This window comes from Rhinatrema bivittatum, chromosome 3 (genome assembly GCF_901001135.1).
Source record: "Rhinatrema bivittatum chromosome 3, aRhiBiv1.1, whole genome shotgun sequence".
Classification (NCBI taxonomy): Eukaryota; Metazoa; Chordata; class Amphibia; order Gymnophiona; family Rhinatrematidae; genus Rhinatrema; species Rhinatrema bivittatum.
The window spans coordinates 564,134,262-564,152,904 of NC_042617.1; the positions used below are offsets into that span (position 1 = coordinate 564,134,262).

An 18,643-nucleotide genomic window follows, 5' to 3' on the forward strand; every position below is an offset into this window, starting at 1 on the left:
ATTCCTCTTTCTCCTTTTAACCGTGGCAGTTCTCTGCTTCCGGCCGGCCTGCCTAGCGGGGACGGCTGCTGGAGCCGAAGAGCGGAAGGAGGCAATACTTTCTCTTCCCATCCGACGGCGGCGAGCAGCAGCGGCAGCTGCAGCTCCGGAGCCGACTCCAGCTGCATCTGCACGCGCCGCTCCCGCGTGCTCTTTCGGCGTCTGCGCGGGAGGCGGGATTAAGAGCCGCGCGCCAATGAGTGCGGACAGAATGAGATAAAAAAAAAAAAAAAAAGAAGAAAAGAAAAGATAAAAGTTAGTAGAGACCGGGAGGCGTTAGCGGAGACTCGGGGCGCTAACGAAGCCCTCGGTGTTGAGGATTCACGGAGCCTGCCGTGAGTTAAAAAACCCAAACATAAACAAGCCAAAAAAGCAAAACCAAAGAGTGGAGTTACATAACCTGCTGTGGCACTTAACCAGCACGGGGCTGCCTGTCATTAAGCAGGTCCATCTTCCAGGATGCCAGGTATTGCTTTTATTGGACCGCGCCGAGAACGACGTCATGGGCTGGAAGGACGCGCCGCCTGAGAGAGTACCTGACAGTAGTTAAACACTTTGTACATCATAATTTTGTTGACAAGGAAGAAGAAGACCATATTGAGCAACATTTTATTGAATGTACCGAGAGCGTGGCCAGGAGTTTCTTCTGCAGCCGGGGCTGGGCTCCTTTCTGCGCTCCGCTTTCCAGGCAGCCGTCCGTCCGTGCGCTGCGCACCGCGGCGTCTTTTCCGAGGATATGGTTTGCGCACCGTAAAGCATCGGATGAGGGAGGGTAAAAAAGGGACTCTCTAAGCTGCTTGCTGGGTTTATGCCGTCATTTCGTCCTTCTCGCCGCGAGCAGAAGCAGACGAGCTCCACTGGTCGAGGAGGTCCCTCCAGGCGGCCGCTCTCTCGGGTCCCCCCAGGATGTCCCACATAGGAGGAATCTGGTGCAGTCACTGGAAGTGGAAGCTGCGGCACTTTCTGTATCTGATCGCCCTGCACCTCTTCTGTGGCCGGCATCCGGGTAAGCAGTTACAGGTCTGAATGAGCTCAGTGTGTAATGACCAAAATGCTTTCAGCGTTTCTTAAAATGAGACTGCCTTATTCATTTCTGGATTTAAACCTGCTTTCGATTTTTGGGGGGTTTTTTTTTGGCCACGATGTACTGGAATCATGATCTTCTTGACAGTTTCATTTGCACTTTTGATTTTATGATTTTGTTGATTTAACTCTGATTCAGAATTTAAATGTGTTTGTTAAATTTTCCCTTTACTTTTCCTGTGCTGATAATGGTTTCCGAATTTCTTTCTGTTGACTTCAGTTTTGTGTAAGTGGTAGGGTAGGTCATGGAAGTTTCTCCTTCACACAGAGATAGCAAAAGACAAACATTTCTTAGGGCTGTACCACTGAGAATTTCTTAACTCAAAGAGGCTAATCCCGATTCAGTTCAGAGTATCTGTGGTTTTGAACCCCCATGGGCCGGGGCTGAAAGGCGGGTCCCAGAAAGCAAGAGTAGAACAGAGTAGGCTCAGGCTGCAGTTTACTTATTTTCCAAACTAAAATTCATCTATCCAGGGTTATGGTAATCCTATCAAAATCTGAGGGGTTTTTAGCTTTTACAGCATTCAGTTTAAAAGAATAGAAAGGAAATCTGAAGAAATTGTGGTAGGGAGGGATTTGATTTTTGTGCTATTTTGCTGTACTTTCTTCTTTCTTCTACATCTTTTATGGTGATTCAAACAGAAAAATGTCGGGGAAAACAGTGCAAGTTCTATGAAACTCTTAGTTTTGGGCCATTGAGCCGAACCCCAAGCTCTCTGCATTGCACCCCATGTCAGTTTGTATTTATTTATTTAAAATTATAAACTACACTATCTAGAAATTCTAGGCAGTGTACAAAAATAAAAACATACATGTGAAAAATCCAACTACACATACATACAATAACAAATATAATGCAAATGGCTATTTTTTCTGATCTTTCATTACCAACATTTGTCTAATAATCCATTAAATCTTATACTCGCTACTTGACATTACTCGTTTGGCTCACTATTCGAGATTATAAACCTCTTTAAAGAAATGAGCTTTCAGCCTCTTCCTAACGATTTAAAAGTTAATAGTTCTAATGTTATCAGACAGTGTTATTCCAAAGATGCAGGCCAGCCACAGTAAAAATTTGACTGCGTGTCTTCGCCAAACAAACAAGACGCTGAGAAGGAACACTGAGTAAATTTCACCTCGAAGATCTCAATGCCGTAGGTGTGTTATATAGTTTTAGCAGTGCACTCACACAGACCAGTTTGTTCCTGCCCGAAGCCTTGTGAATGATGGTCAGACTTTTACACGCACATTTTGAGGCAATGGACAACCAGTGCAATGAGAGTTACACTGGAGTAATATCTCTGAGTCCAATTCCTTTCAGAATCCTTAACTGCGGCATTTTGTATTATTTCCAACATTGCAAATTGAATAAATAAAACAGAGGTTGTCATAATGCCTCTATAATCGCTCCATGGTGAGACTGCACGTTGAATATTGTGTGCAGTTCTGGTTGCTGCATCTCAAAAAAGACATAGTTGCCCTGGAGAAAGTACAGAGAAAGGCGACCAAAATGATAAAAGGGCATGGAACGGCTATGAGGACAGGCTATTCAGCTTGAAGAGGAGACAGCAGAGGGAGGGGGGACATGATAGAGGTATACAAAATCATGAAAGGACTTGACTGGGTAAATGTGAATCGATTATTTACTCGTTTGGATAATACAAGAATCAGGGCGCACTCCATGAAGTTAGCAAGTAGCACATTTAAAACAAATTAGAGAAAATTCTTTTTCACTCAATGCACAATTAAGCTCTGGAATTCATTGCCAGAAGATGTAGTTAAGGCAGTTAATATAGTTGGGTATAAAAAAGGTTTGTATAAGTTCCTGGAGAAGTCTATAAACTGCTATTAATCAATAGAGAATAGCCATTGCTTGTTGCTGGCGTTAGTAGCATGGGATCTGTTTAATGTTTGGGTATTTGCCAGGTACTTATAACCTGGATTGGCCACTGTTGGAAACAGGATGCTGGGCTTGATGGACCATTGGTCTGACCCAATATGGCATATCTCATGTTCTTATGAGATACCCAGCCTGTTGATTAAAGCTTTTGTTCAAAGTCATGTATGGTGCAGGAGTCCATTTGCATTTTCCAAATCTGTTGGAAATGAAGAACTACAGTACATATTTGGTTATTTAAGTACATACTGAGTTGAAAAGAATTAAAACTAGTTGGAAAGTAGAAAACAAGTTGATCCTCTAAGCAAGTCTTAGAAGGGATAAGAATTTGGAGTACAGAGGTTTTGCAGTCTTTAGGTAGATATGTAAAAGAAAGCAAAAGAAATTGTGTAACAGGAAGAGAAACAGGAACATACAGAGAATTAACGCGAAGCCTTTAAATTAAATCCTGTATATTTAATTCCATATGTTTTAAGAGACTCTGAAAATAATGCTTTCTGCCAGAAATCAGTGTTAATCATAAACATGTTCTCTTCATTTTTTGTAGTCTAAAATTGAAATGTAAAACACACAATACTGTTTCTGAAAGTAAAATGCAGTAAAGTTCGCTTTGACACGGTTGAATAAACTGGTTTAAAGAATTAAGTTACCATGTGCTGAAGGATAAAAATGTAATTGAAAGCTCAGCCTGTAGGAGGAAGACATTTTTTCATTTGAACAAAAGCCATCAGTTAAATTGAGATGGGTTTGTTGTGCATAGGAGAGAGGGAGCTTATTTTTCTCCATACAGCACCAATAGTTCTTGAATGACTTTATTTGTAAAAACAACAGTAAGAGATGGAATTGTCAAAAATCAACTGCCTGTGTCTTAGTTCTCTTTTTGCCTCTTGTTCTTGCTCTTGGTTCTGTTCTCAGGGGTATTTCTGTTCACAGCTGTATAACTGAATATCACTGGGGGGATGTGCAGCCTTAAATATGTTAACACCCTATAATGAAGACTAATAACTTTTAATTTTAATTTTTTTCATTTCATTCCTTCTGGTTTTACTTCACCAACCAGTGAAATCCATGTAATGATCAAAATAGTTGGGGAGGCAAGGAGGGAAAAGGGAGCCTTGGGGGTTAAAGGCATGAATAAAATACTTAACCAGGACATGCAGAAGCTTCATATATATTTTTTTGTTTTTATTTTTAAAATAAACTAGCACTCCAAACAATATGCTTCCCTCACAACAACAACAACAAAACTTACAAAATGTTATACTTTTGCTCTCAAGACTGCCCTTCCCTTGTCCCCAAACACATTCTCTCACTTAAGTAACCAATAAATAGACCATGTATCTTTTGAAAAAATGAAAAGGTCTTTTTTTTTTTCTAAACTGTGCATGTACCTGAGCCAGTCTAACAAACATCAGTCTAATTTTAGTCTGCCATAAGAACAGCCTGGCCATTCTCCAAACTCTCTTCAGGCACTGAGATGTTCCCTGTGGCCTGTGCCTCTCTCTTCCAGTAAGCGGCCTGCTGAGGTCTCTCTACCACCGTGCCATCCACATTCAGGTACCCCTGATAAGGCAAAGGCTTGCAGCAAAAAGCCAGGGTCTGCAGGTAGTACAGCACTGGTGAAAGAGAAACAGAAATGCATTTCCTACTGAACTGTACAAAATGCAAAGATATAAGAGATTCACTTTCACAAAGCTGACATATTCCAGTCGTTAAACTGAAAATAAAATTCCTTTTTCAACCTTTGTAGGCTTGACATTTTGGGGTCAGTATTCAGACGGTTTGGTTTGTCTTAAGTTTGGGATGTAGCAAGAGAAACTGGGGATTTAAAGTTTCCTGCCACTCTGAATGCCTCTGACTGATCAAGCTAGCTGTGTAGCCAGATAAAAGTTAGTTGGATAAGTGAGGGGTGTTCTGGGAATGGCGCAGCATTATTGGCTAAACTAGCCAGCTGAGTCTGAATGTGCTGGGGAGCACTCCTAAAGTTAGTGAATGTGCTGGGGAATGCTTGAGAGGAAATGGTTGGTCAAAGACAGAATGAGGATGATTTGAGAAAACCAGAAAGAAGGAAACTGTTGCAGGAAAGGGCAAGGGAACTAGATAGCTGGAGCTTGGCGAGGGGTGGCTAATTAGGGCTTTGTTTACACAATATTATTTACTGTATACTTCAATATTGTGCACAACCGATGTGTGCATATGTAAAATAGAAATTCTTATTTCTGACGGTTATTGATCAGTATATTTTTGCTACACATTATTTTTGTTACTAACTAGGGCTTTATCCAGCTATATTTAGTGGTGCACTTAATCGATGGCACTTTGCTGAATATCTGTGATAATTTATCTGGCTAACTTTAGCCAGATAAATTGTCTTATCCACCTAACTTTTCCCAGATAAATTGTTTACTTGCTGTGCTACTGAATATTGACCTCCAAATTTTTCTAATTGCATTGGTCCTAGTTTTTTTTTTCTGCTTTCCTCTCTTCTAACTCCTTTTCCGGCATCTCCTCTCCATTTTCTGTTTCTCCTCTATCTTCTTTACTTCCTCTCCTACACTAGTCTCTGATATTGATCTTTTCCTTTCATCTCAATTTTCTCTTCTCTGCTTCTATCCATTTATAGCTAGATTCCATCCCTCCTTCTCCCGCTCTCTCCCCCTCAAATTCTTCCTATTTCAGCTCTTCACGATCCCAACTTTCCCCTTCATCTCCCCCCTCATTGCACCACACCCCTCGCCAAGCTCCAGCTATCTAGTTCCCTTGCCCTTTCCTGCAGCAGTTTCCTTCTTTCTGGTTTTCTCAAATCATCCTCATTCTGACTTTGACCAACCATTTCCTCTCAAGCATTCCCTTTCCCTGTTATCCCCTTCTAAGGTCTTCCATCACCGTCAGTCACCCCCTTTCTCATGCTCTCCCATCATAATTTCTTTACCTCTCCTCTCTCCCTCCTTGCCGACTTTCCACATCTTGTATTGTCTTGCACCTTCCGCATCCTTGGTCTTACTCCTCCATCAGCTTATCTGTCTGTCTCTTACTTCCAATGTCCTGCTTAGTCTTCAATCTCCCTCTTTTTCACCTCTTGTCTAAACAGCTTTCCATCTCCTAGTCTTCTATTCCATCTCTTTCATCCCCCATGGTCTTTCACTCTAGCACTAGCTCTTTCCCACTCTTCAGCCCTTCCCACCCTTCATCTCTTACCCCATCTCATATCCCCAGTCCTGTCTCACTCCTCGCTCATAGCCTCCACCTAGTCAAGTCCTCGTTCCATCCAGTCCCTGAGACCCTTCTCTTCCCCACAGTGGAATCCCCAAGTCTCCACTCCTCCCCTTCCAGCGCAATCCCTGAGTCCCCCAACTCCTCTTTCCACCTCCCGCCTGACCGAATTCCCGAGTCTCCATGCTTTCCAATTTGAGTCCCCTCCCCACTTTTCCCCAACTCGGTCCCCTGCATTCTCACTCTCCCCTGACCCTTATCCAATCCCTGAGGCCTTTGCAGGTTTCTGTAGCTAGGGGGGGGAGGTGGGGAGCCTGTTAGCCCGATGTTTATTTTTAGCCTGCAGGTTGCAGCTAGATTGAGCCGGTGAGTGCAGCAGGGGGTAGCCTGACTTGGGCTCGATTAGCCGCTCGGCATGGGGGGGGGGGTGTCACATGCCAGAGTGAAGCCCTGCTGTCGGCAGCAGCAGTGGTGTAGATCCTGCAGAGCAGGGCAACAGGTACGGGAAGCAGCAGCGATGAGCAGTAAGGTTGCCACTGTGATCAGCTCCGTTGAAAGGCAACCTGGTGAGGTGAGCAGGGAGAGCATGATCAGAGCTCCCCCTGTCAGTCCCAGGTCCTTCTGCCTGCTTCCAGGCCTCTCTCTCTCTCTCTCTCTCTCTCCCTTTCCTCTCTGTGACCTGGCGGGGGAGAGAGACGCTGGTCACTTGGTACTTCTATCCTTCCATCTGCGCCCCCTCTTCTTTTTCCCTCTGCTGTTCGGATCAGCCGTTGGAAGAGTAGGTTAGAGGTGCTGGACTTGCTTTCCTGTGGGCTGGACTGTGGAGGGAGGGGGCCAGTGAAGAACTCGCTTCAGTGGTTCCCATCAGCTGCAGCCAGAGACGCTGGTGGTGGTGGTGGGGAGGCAGGGACAGGACGAGGGGAGGCAGCAGCTCTTTGAATTTTGGCCTAGGGCGGCCTATTGTTAGACTGCCAGTGTCTTTTCTTTCCTTCGGTCCTGCAGGCCTACTGGGAAGGGGCTGTGAGCTGCAGACTGCTGCTCCCCCTATCCCCCCTCCAAAACAATTTGCCTAACGATGTAAGCCGGCCCTGTATTTGACTGTACTCTGTTCTGTTCAAACTGGGACATTTCTATAAGATCGCATGTGCACTGGTTTCCGACTGAGGTCTCGCTTAACACTGAGGATGGGACAACATCTCTTTTTACATACAATCAGAGTTAACTAACTCAGGAATGACATTACCTCCATGAGTGAGATATTAATTATCACAAAATTCATGTAAAGCTTGTCCTCCAGTCTCCTTTTGCAAACACAGGCAGCATTCCCTGTGCTGAGTTAGATGTGTGTGGAAATACAGTATTGGATTTTACCTTATTTTCACATTAAAAAAAAAAAGTAATCTCCAGCAGATTATGGTGCATCTGTAATTTACAAGTGCTTCTCCTGAGAGGAGTGTTAATTAATTAGGTTGTACCACCCCTACTGTTCCAACCAGTTTAAACTGCTACGTAATACAGCACATAACGACTCTAAATGTAACCCGTACCCATGCTGTACTCGACGGACTATACTGCACTACACCTTTGGCACTAGCCAGTGTGAACTATTACATTGCATCTTCCAAATGGTTCAGGATTTAATATGCTTTGGACTCCCCGTCTGAGAAGTGTCATGAATTTAAAAAAACAATGATGATGATGATGATGGCTCTCATTGAATAGATTTGCCGAGCGTATTGAATCGGTGTGAGCTAAGGCATGTCTTCACCTTAGAATATTTTCCCATGTCTCGAGATTCATGTAAAGCTTGTTCTCCAATCTCCCACTGGGGAACAAAAGCCGCAGGAAGTCGCCAGTGAATGCACATTCGATATATTTGGAAATGTAGGGGTAGATTTTTAAAAGGTGCGCATACGCGTCCAGGGGAGGGTAACTTTTGTAATTTACGCGTGGCAACTCAATCGGGCCTTCCCCCGTTCCTTCCCAGTCCGCTCCAATTAAGGAACGGACTGGGAGGGAACCCTCTTCCCCCTCTAAACTCTAAACCCTTTGTTAAAAAAAACTTTTTTGGGGGGTTTTCTTACTTACTCCTCTGGAGCAGAAGTAAGTTACGCGTGCCGGCTGGCGGCCAGCGCGCGCTTCCCCGGGACAGCGGCTAATGGCCGCTGTCCTGGCCGTCCTCCGACCCGTCCCTTTTTTTCAGGGCCCGGCACGTGTGCGCAAATATCGGTACCGTGGCCGGGCCCTTTTGAAAATGTTTTAGAGTTTACTTTGATTTGATTGATTTCTTACTCGCTTCTACCAAAAAATACTATCGAAGCAAGCTGCAGATACGAACATTTTATAAAATATATTTCTCGATGTGAAAATGAATCTGGAGCAGATTGTGGCGCATCTGTAATTATTATGAGAGAATTATCTACTAATTAGGCTGTACCACCCCGTCTGATTATAAAACATTTAGAAGACAATCGAAGGTGTATTGCTTTATCATAGCATTTAGTCTTACAGCCTCTTTGCTACTCCGACTCTAAATCTGAATTTTATTTCTGTTTCATTGTCTGTGTCTCTAATCCTTGAGGTCGATTTTTAAAAGCGTTGCTCATGCAAAAAATGGCCAGATAGGAGCGAATATGGGCCGTGCGCAAGCAACGCAGATTTTAAAGAGCCGTAAATTCCGCGTGTGTGAGCGCGTGAGGAGTAAGGGGTGGAAAAGGGGCAGGGCATGGCCGTTCCGTGGTGGGGTGCATAACTCTATATTTTAAAACCAAAAACCTCAGCACTTGTACGTGAGATATCCGCATAACTTTACTGCTGCTCCTGACGAGGAGCAAGTCTGTAGATATCGAGTTGTAGGCCTTAAGGGATAAGGTGAAGGGTCCGAGTGAACTAGGTGGTGAGCAGGATGAAGAACTAGAGAGGTCTGAAAGACCTCTAAATTAACTGAACAAACTGGTGGACTAATTGGAAAACTGGGAAAGTGGCTTGCGCGAGCGTGTTTTAAAATCTGCTTACATAGGCGCGTAAAAGCCAGCAAAGTCCTATGGAAGTCACATGCACCAGCTGTGCTCAAGCAATCTCTTAAAATTAGGAGCATACTTGGTGTATTTTAAAATATACACATGCGAGTGCGCACATGATTAAATGCCAGCGTATTTTTCGCTCATGCGCCTCTACGTGCATGAACGGGCGCAAAGGATGTACATGGATGAACGGGCGCAAAGGATGTAGCATGTGGTGTTCACTGCATTGATCAGAATAGATTTGCTAAGTTATTGGTATAGTTGGTGTATATATGGTTGTAAACGAGATCTTTAGCTAGACTAGTAAAAGATTTGGTTAATTAGGTGTCAGGCATCTGAATGAGAAGGAGGCATGAAGAGAGAAGGAAGAGGAAGTAGTATTAAAACATCCAGCGCTGAAAGAAAGAGAGAGAGAAGGAAGAGACAAACAGAAAAATAATAATGAGAGAAAAAATACATTGAGCGATTTGGTTACATGGCATGGACAGAGAAAGGTGCATAACCATTATATGCAGAGCGAACATAACTGTTGATGTAAGCATATATATATTAGATAACAGCCTTAACGCATAAATAACATGTGGTATTTTTGCAGATAATACCAAAATCTGCAACAGGGTAGATAAGCAGGAAAGTGTGAGAAACATGAGGATGGATCTAGCGAAGATTGAGGAACGGTTTAGAGTCTGGTGGCTAAGATTTAATGTTAAAAAATGCATTCATGCATTTGGGCTGCGAAAACCCAAGAGAGGAGTAAGTGGGGGTAAAACTCTTCTATGCATGAAACAAGTCAGGGATCTGGGGGTGATTATATCTGATGATCTCCAGGTGGCCAAACATATGGATACGTTGACAGGAAAAGCCAGAAAGCTTTGTGGCTGCGTAGTGAGAGGAATGATCAGCAGAAAAAAAAAAAAGGAGTGATATTGTCCCTGGTAAGACCTCATTTACAGACCAATGCAGCAATCTGGGTGTTTAAACACGGTGCGCTGGATTTCAGCACACAGTTTTAACACTTAAATTTAAAAATTGTTTAATTTCCCATGCAGCAAGCTAATGCATTGGGAGTTTTAAAAAAAATTGTTGCTTTTAAAATGTGCGTTCAGCCCAGGACAAAAGCACATTTTAACTCAGAAAGTGAGGAGGAGCGACCCTGCCAGACAGATCGTGCAGCGGTACAAGGAGCTTATCTGCTTTCCCTGCCTCTTCCTTTAATGGCTGCACAGTTCTCTTCTCTGATAACTTTTCCTAATTGGCTTTTTTGAATAGTTTCCTTTTATGACAGCACCAAGAGTCCTTGCATGCATGACAAGCAAGACTGTGTCTTATTCCCTGCTGAAGTTGGACGGATAAATAATGACTTATTTGGGTAAGTAGCAGCAGCCACTTACCCAGATAAGTACTAAATTATCCAGCTGCCTGGCAAGTTTTGCTGCTGCCACTTAGCTGGATAAGTACTGACTTGTCCAGCTATCTGACCTGGGGTCGCCGCTACTTACCATTCGGGCCGATACAGTACAGTTAACTCGCCATTGGACGTGTGTTTTCCCTTACCCCTTATTCAGTAAGGGGCCGAAAACGCGCGTCCAATCCCCCGAACCTAATAGCGCCCGCAACATGCAAATGCATGTTGATGGCCCTATTAGGTATTCCCGCGCAATTCAGAAAACAAAATGTGCAGCCAAGCCGCACACTTTGCTTTCAGAAATTAGCGCCTACCCAAAGGTAGGCGCTAGTTTCTTCGGGCACCGGGAAAGTGCACAGAAAAGCAGTAAAAACTGCTTTTCTGTGCACCCTCCGACTTAATATCATGGCGATATTAAGTCAGAGGTCCTGAAACTTTCCAAAAGTAAAAAAAAAAATAAAAATTTGAAGTCGGCCCGCGGCTGTTGGGTTGAAAACCGGACACTCAATTTTGCCAGTGTCCGGTTTCCGAGCCCGTGGCTGTCAGCGGGCTCGAGAACCGACGCCAGCAAAATTGAGTGTCGGCTGTCAAACTCGCTGACAGCCGCCGCTCCGGTCCAAAAGGAGGCGCTAGGGACACTGGTTTTACCGCCGGGCCTAATTGCATACTGAATTGCGCGTACAGGAGAGTGGCCTGTGCGCACGCCGGGAGAGGAGGCGTTCACCCGCTCTCCCGTGGACTTTACTGAATCGGCCCAATTGTTAGTAACAGCCCCCTCCTCAGAGATACTTTGAATTGCAGCAGCTAATTGAATTTGCATACAGTTTCACAAGTGTAAACTTAAGCATACGTTTACCTCATGCAAAGCTAAAATATTTTGCAACGTCTGCTATAAAGGGAAGCTTCTGTGCCAAAGCCCTGCTTATGACACAGAAATAGCCAGTTTTGCATGCAAAGTGAACTTTGCAAACTTCAGCACCCTTTAGTAAATCAGCGCCTGAGTTTTGACCCTTGTATTGGTCCTTGTGCAGGATGTGGGGAAATGGGAAGAACAGGGAGATGAATGTTATTGATTTAGTGCATCCACATTTTTTTTTTTCCCCATCTTTATGTTTTTTGCTTATGTTTAGCTCTGAACAACATTTACTTTGTTTACATTTAAACAAGCTAGGAAATCATTAGCAAGCTCATTATTGATTATTATGGATAATCGAACACAGCATTCTAGGGAAAACGAATCACACGGAGCTTGCATTTAACTGCCTTGTACTCTGGTAGTAATGGCTGTATGGACACAAATTAGGAGTTTGGTACAGCCCATTAACATAATTTGCATAAGGCATGTACTGTGTTTCATTTAAGGGCCCTGGCAAGTTCAGAGTCAGAAATACAAATATTGCTGACTCCAGCCATCTTTGCAAGTCTGGAGTGTAAAATAATGTGCCACACCTCCTACAGCTTTGCGAGAGGTTAATTAGGGGAACACCACATGCTTTCTTTTGTTGCTATTGCTATTCATAGAAAACGTAGGCATGCAAGTCAGAGAAGGGGCACTTTCTTTTCTGTGTATTTGGACATCTGCAGCCTACACCCTTACACACCCACTATTGACAGGGAATCCTACAAGACAACAGCAACTGGTTTCCAGTTCCAGACTACAGTTTTACATCGCATACAAAGCTGTATGGTTAAAGTTAAGACACACGTGTACAAGGAAATAAAGAGAATCTTATTAACCAGTGATTCCAAAGGTAGAAAGATGGCAGGCTTGTTTTCTTAAAAAGGGATCACTGTTAAAGTACCCCCATTTACATTTCTACGCAAAAACACATGCTCCTACATGAAAACCAGCACTATTCCCACAAGACTGAATTGAAATAGATCTGTTTTTGAGATGAAGATTAAGCCGTCAGCCTCTTTCTGTAGCATATATAAAACTCCAGTGCTTCAACTGAGTTGCACCGAAAAAAAAATTACCAGCACGGAAACAATGATCTGCTCTTTTTTTTTTTTTTTTTTTCCCACTATTATTACAAATATTTCTATCAAAATACACCCCGCTCATAAAAAAAAAATGGTGCTGCCAAATTTCTATCTAGATGGGCAGCCTGGGAGCATGTACAACATTCCATGTGTGTTAATAGCCTCTCCCCTGGTTTTCCAAGCAAGCTTTACTCCTCTGTCTCTGTCACACTGAGTCACTCTCTCCTTTTCATGCGCACTCCAGCCTTGCTGATGTTAAGTAAGTACCACTGCAAAGAGAGAACACATTTTTGTACAAGATCTTTCTCACATAAGTGATGTCAGGTTGCTCCCTCTCCTCTGCCACTCAGACACATACACAAGCACTCTCTCTCTCTCTCTCTCTCTCCTCCCAGGATGGAGGGGGGGAGGGCGAAAGACTTTGGTTCCTCCTGATGAAAGTTAAAATTCCCAATAGCGAGATCATGGTTACCAGTATACTGACCTGCACAGGGTTGTAGGCGCTCCTGACTGTGGGCCCGATGTAATGAGGTGCGCCGACCCGCGCACATGATTTTTCCTGCAAATGTGTGCACAGCAAGGAGCTCTGTGCACAGAAACTGCGTGTGCAAACTCGTATTGAAGTGTGCGGACAAATTAGTGCTCCTCCATTTTATATCCCACGTTAACGAAGCCATTAACTATTACTCCATGATGCAGGGAGGCGCCTAGGTTTTAACACATGGTTTCTTAATGCTGGAAATGTTAACTTCTGTTCAGAGACAGAGTAAAGCTGCTTAGCCTAAGGTTGAATCCGAAGTCTGTGGGGTCAGGCTCCTGTCCTCTGCACGTATGCACAGAAAACACAATTTGTGCCCAAAACAAATTTTCTGTGCATAAAGCATGTTTTATGTGCAGAGAAAAAGCGTAGCGCACAAACTTTATTTGATGCGCGCAGGGAGGATAACTTTCAAATAACTGTGGGGCCGATGCAAAAAAAAAAAAAGCGCTGAAATTGGGTGCTGAGCGTTCAGCGCCTGCTTCCTAACGCGCCCTCAGGCACCTCTCCGGGGGCCGCCATGCAATATTTAAATTAGTGTTCGCGCTGCCAAGGAGGCGCTAGGGTTGATTGTGCGCCCCTAGTGGATCCTTGGCTGCGCGTGCCCAGGAGGGGTCGGCTGTCCGTGGGGTAAGAAAACAGATGCTGAATTTATCAGCTTCCATCCTCTTAACTGGCGCACAGCCACGGGTTAGGGAAACGGACGCTGGTTAACTGAGCGTCCATTTCCCTAACCTGACCGCCGGCACTTTTTTTAAATTTTAGTTTTAAAAATCTTTTAAACTTTTCCTTCCTCTGACTTAATATTTCTAAAATATTAAGTTGGAAGATGTACAGAAAAGCAGTATTTTCTGCTTTTCTATACAACTTTCTGGAGTGCTTCGAAATTAACGCCTGCTCTGGGCAGGCGTTAATTTCTAAGCACAAAAATTTGTGGATTGGATGCACTTTTTTTTTTTTTTTCATGTAGGGTGATTGATAGCCTCATCGACTTGCATTTGCATGTGATGAGTCCTATTAGTTTTGCTGCGTGTTGGACGCGCGTTGTGGAAGCGCTAATCCCCTTATAGCATAAGGGGCTGTGGACGTGCCTACAAAACGCGCATCCAACCGCGGGTTAAACAGTGCGCTTGGCTGAGCCCACTGTTTTGCATTGGCCCCTGTGTACGTTGATATATTTGTGCATATGTGGCCACGTGCAGATTTACGACAGTATTTTATTACCCACTCGTATTAAATATGTGCATCTTTACTCAGGAACATACAGGCATATACCTATGCTTCCGCACAAATGCATGTAATGCACTGAAAGTGAGTCATTCATTGAATGCGTGTATTTTTCGTACCTATTTTGAAAAAATATATGCGTGTCTATTTTATGCATGAAAATAAAGTATTTTAGTGCACAGTTTTAATGCACAGCTTATTACCACAGCCCTTATGAATGATAACACACCACCAGCTTTCCACATCTAAGCCCAATGATTGTACTGATCACATCCTCCTTCAGTACACCAGACTGTTGTCTTATGCCACAAAAAAAGGAAAAAAAAACAAACCGGAACTATGCATTCCAGTGAATGCTGCTTTTACAAGGTGGCTAGAAAGAGCACAATGATTCTACGCTTTGTTGGAACAAGGCAAATTTCCTCTTCCCGGATTGATGTGCAGTAATATGGAGAGTTTAAATGACTTTGTTGTTTAAGTAAAATAAAATAAAAAAAAATATATATTCTAAGCCATATTCCAAGAAGGCGAAACAGTACCGACTTGGAAATAAAGGAAGCCATTTTTCACGGTATCAGTAGGTCACCCAGCTAAAAACAGAGCAGCCGATAACTGCTAAAGCGTGTAAGAAGGCGCACAGAGCCTCAGACCAGACTGGATGAGAACACGCACATACTCTGAAACATTTATCTTTCAATTAAGCTGCAATAATTTCATACCGCTGCTTCGCATTTGTGAACCCCGTCTGTGACAACGCAAGAATAAAGGGTTAAAGGGCTGAGACGGAAGCTGCATTTTGAAATTTCTAGTGGAGAACAGTACTGGTTCTGCTCCCTCCCCACACATGCCGAGCACAATGGAGCGCCCACTGGACCTGCTGATTTAAGAATGTGTAGACAAGGGCTGGATTTTTTTCAAGTCTCCCACCATGACTACAGAGAGAGAAAGAGACACTGATTTTTTTCTTTTTCTCACTTGCTTGAAATGCTTAGCACGATGACAGGGTGAAGGAAATAATTTAACCACTGGGTAGGAAATCAAAAGTGGAGTATACACTTGTGCAAAGAGTAAGGGGCAAGCAATGATTCTATGCAATTTTCCAGCGCCAGAGGGAATACTGTACGAAACAGAATGGCAATACAATGCAAAGAATTCAAAGACAAAGGCAGTGAAAGAAAGCAGGGCGTGGCAAATGATGGAGCATGGGGACAGTATCATCTCTTTATGACACTGTAAACTCTAACATTTAAAAGTCACTGAAAAATTTCATTTAAAAAGGTTTGCCAGATCTCTGGCCCATCTGAAGCTCACAGAGTCAAGCACGCTGAAGCTAAAAAAAAACACTTTTGCTAGCAAGCCACAATCTGCCTTCAATGTAAGGTTAATTTTCTCCAAATTTAAAAATGAAAAACACAGGGCTGGCCCCATGGTAGTGCACCGCCATGCAGACGCCCGGGCCTGATTCCCAGCTCAGTGCTTCCATTCCTCGGGTCCAACCGGGGCTAGTGTGATGAAGCAGGGTCTTCATACATGTTGAGGCAGCCTGGAGGGACAAAACAGTTGGAGACTCCAGTGGGTAGAGGGAGATCTGAAGGAAGATCCTCAGAGAACAACATTTCAGTAGGGGAAAGAAACAATGAGTAAGAGTTGCCTAGGGGATTGTAAAGCCGACCAGAACAGAAAACCCAAAGGCTGCTGGGAAATGCAGTCGTGAGATCCTGGGCAGAAAATAAAATAGGATCCAGCCATCTCTATTTCAAGCCCGAATATGGAGTGAGGCCGCTGCAGGTGGCCCTTGTGAAATGCTGACCAATGAACACCTAAGGTCAGGCAGAGTGAGCCAGAGTCCACGGACCCAGCATATGAAAATCTGATTGGGCGAGGGGGAGAACTGCGGTTGTGAGAAAAAATAGCAGATAGTGAAGCAATAAATTTTGGTATCAGAATAGAAGCAAGAAGTTTCCCAAGAGCTAAGCTTTTAGGTGGGCATGAGAAAGAGGACAGATGTTGGGGGGAAAACGGAAGTATTTTTGCAAGCCATTTCTGACTTGTCTGGAAAATTACAAGGGGACAGACAGCACTTGACGGAAGGGCCAAAAAAGGTCAGACAATACTATATTGCTAGATGGAGTTGTGTATTTAAGAAGGAGCTTAGCAAATGCTCTTTGAAAGAGTTCCCAAAAAAGGCAGGTTGACTCCTTCCCTGTACTCTGTGTATTTATATAAACACATATATCAATAAAGTTTCAATTTATATTGATCTGTTTGTGGTCCTGAGTATTGGTCATAGGGGTGGATAAGCACATACCCTACCTCTATTTGAATGTCACAACTTTTTTTGATGCTCCCTGGTGGAGGCACCAAAGACTAAAAAACAAACCTTGCTTGAACTGAGGCCATGTACATGGCTTAATGATGAGAAATCAACAAAATAAAATTCAAAAACTATCCACTGGCTGTTTCTTCCTTTTTCCCTTTAAGAAAATAAGAACATAAGAAATTGCCATGCTGGGTCAGACCAAGGGTTCATCAAGCCCAGCATCCTGTTTCCAACAGAAGCCAAACCAGGCCACAAGAACCTGGCAATTACCCAAACACTAAGAAGTTCCCATGCTACTGATGCAATTAATAGCAGTGGCTATTCCCTAAGTAAACTTTCTTAATAGCAGTTAATTGACATATCTCCTCTAAGAACTTATCCAAACCTTTTTTGAACCCAGCTACACTAACTACACTAATCACATCCTCTGGCAACAAATTCTAGAGCTTAATTGTGCGTTGAGTGAAAGAATTTTCTCCGATTAGTATTAAATGTGCTACTTGCCTTCACTCTGGTGATCATATTGAGTGGCTGCAGCTGAAAGAGGAGGGGAATAGAGGGGGAAAAGGGTGGGGGGCATTGCATGGGCATTTCACCTCCACGGGGCTCCAGCGGTGAACTAGGCCTGCGCGATCGGCGCTGAAGCCCGTCGGGGTAAGGCCTCTTGTTCCGCTCACCCCGATCGGGCTCCCTCACCGATCGCCGGCCGGTCCCTCCAGCTTTCACTTACCTAAAAGGCAGCGATTCCCCGCCTCCAGCTGGCCGCGATTGGAGCCGCGATTCTTCGCTGCTACCCGGCCTCGACCCAGACCACGAGCCCTCGCCTCCAACAGGCCCCGAGCCGAGCCGCGAGCCTTCGCCCCGAACCGCCCACGAAAAATGTTGCGGCGGTGACGTCAGAGGCGCGACCGGCGGGCTATTTAAACCACCACTCTCCTGGGCGTCGCGCGCCGGGCGTCGCGCGCACGAAGGAGCGCAACAAAGGGGCCTGCCCCTTTGTTTCGCCCCTTCGTGTCGACCCTCGCCTTCCCAAGCTACAGCACACCAATACCGCACCAGAACTCATCCAGCATCCATCCAGCTCACGGCCTTCCGGCTCTCATCCAGCAAGCAACCATCCTGCGTCCACTCAGCAAGCAACCACCCTGCGTCCATCCAGCACCCTCTCAGCAAGCACTCAGCAAGCAACCACCCTGCGTCCATCCAGCACCCTCTCAGCAAGCACTCAGCAAGCAACCATCCTGCGTGCACTCAGCAAGCAACCATCCTGCGTCCATCCAGCACCCTCTCAGCAAGCACTCAGCAAGCAACCACCCTGCGTCCACTCAGCAAGCAACCACCCTGCGTCCATCCAGCACCCTCTCAGCAAGCACTCAGCAAGCAACCATCCTGCGTCCATTCAGCAAGCAACCATCCTGCATCCATTCAGCAAGCAACCATCCTGCGTCCACTCAGCAAGCAACCACCCTGCGTCCACTCAGCAAGCAACCACCCTGCGTCCACTCAGCAAGCAACCACCCTGCGTCCATCCAGCACCCTCTCAGCAAGCACTCAGCAAGCAACCATCCTGCGTCCATTCAGCAAGCAACCATCCTGCGTCCACTCATCAAGCAACCTTCCTCTGCGCATCCAGAGCCCTAACCATCTAATTAGTTATCTCCTAATCCCAGTCTCTCCTCCTTTCTTCCATCCGCCCACCCACTGCGCCAGCCAGCTAACAATCCACAATGTCTTTAGCTCTTCCAATACCAATTTTACAACACCACCTCCCATCTAAAAGAATATCTCCCAGACGAGCCCTCCACAATAACTTAAAAACCCTCACCCCCATCTTGACTACTCCAATCACCCAGCTTTTAGGACTCTCCCTCTTCTCACTCTCTCTTTTCAATGCACAATCCCTAACAAAAAA

At 44.6% G+C, this 18,643-nt stretch overlaps 1 protein-coding gene across 6 annotated transcripts in view; it reads left to right on the forward strand.

The window, feature by feature from the left end:
* Positions 1-298: 298 nt before the first annotated feature.
* The window catches only part of ADGRG6 (adhesion G protein-coupled receptor G6), a 338,817-nt gene continuing 320,472 nt past the window's right edge, over positions 299-18,643 (forward strand). For all 6 annotated transcript variants that reach the window (XM_029596503.1, XM_029596505.1, XM_029596506.1 and 3 more), the window contains exon 1: positions 299-1,045. In XM_029596503.1, coding sequence (XP_029452363.1) covers positions 946-1,045 — 100 coding nt within the window. In that variant the 5' untranslated portion in view covers positions 299-945. The remainder of the gene's footprint in view (positions 1,046-18,643) is intronic.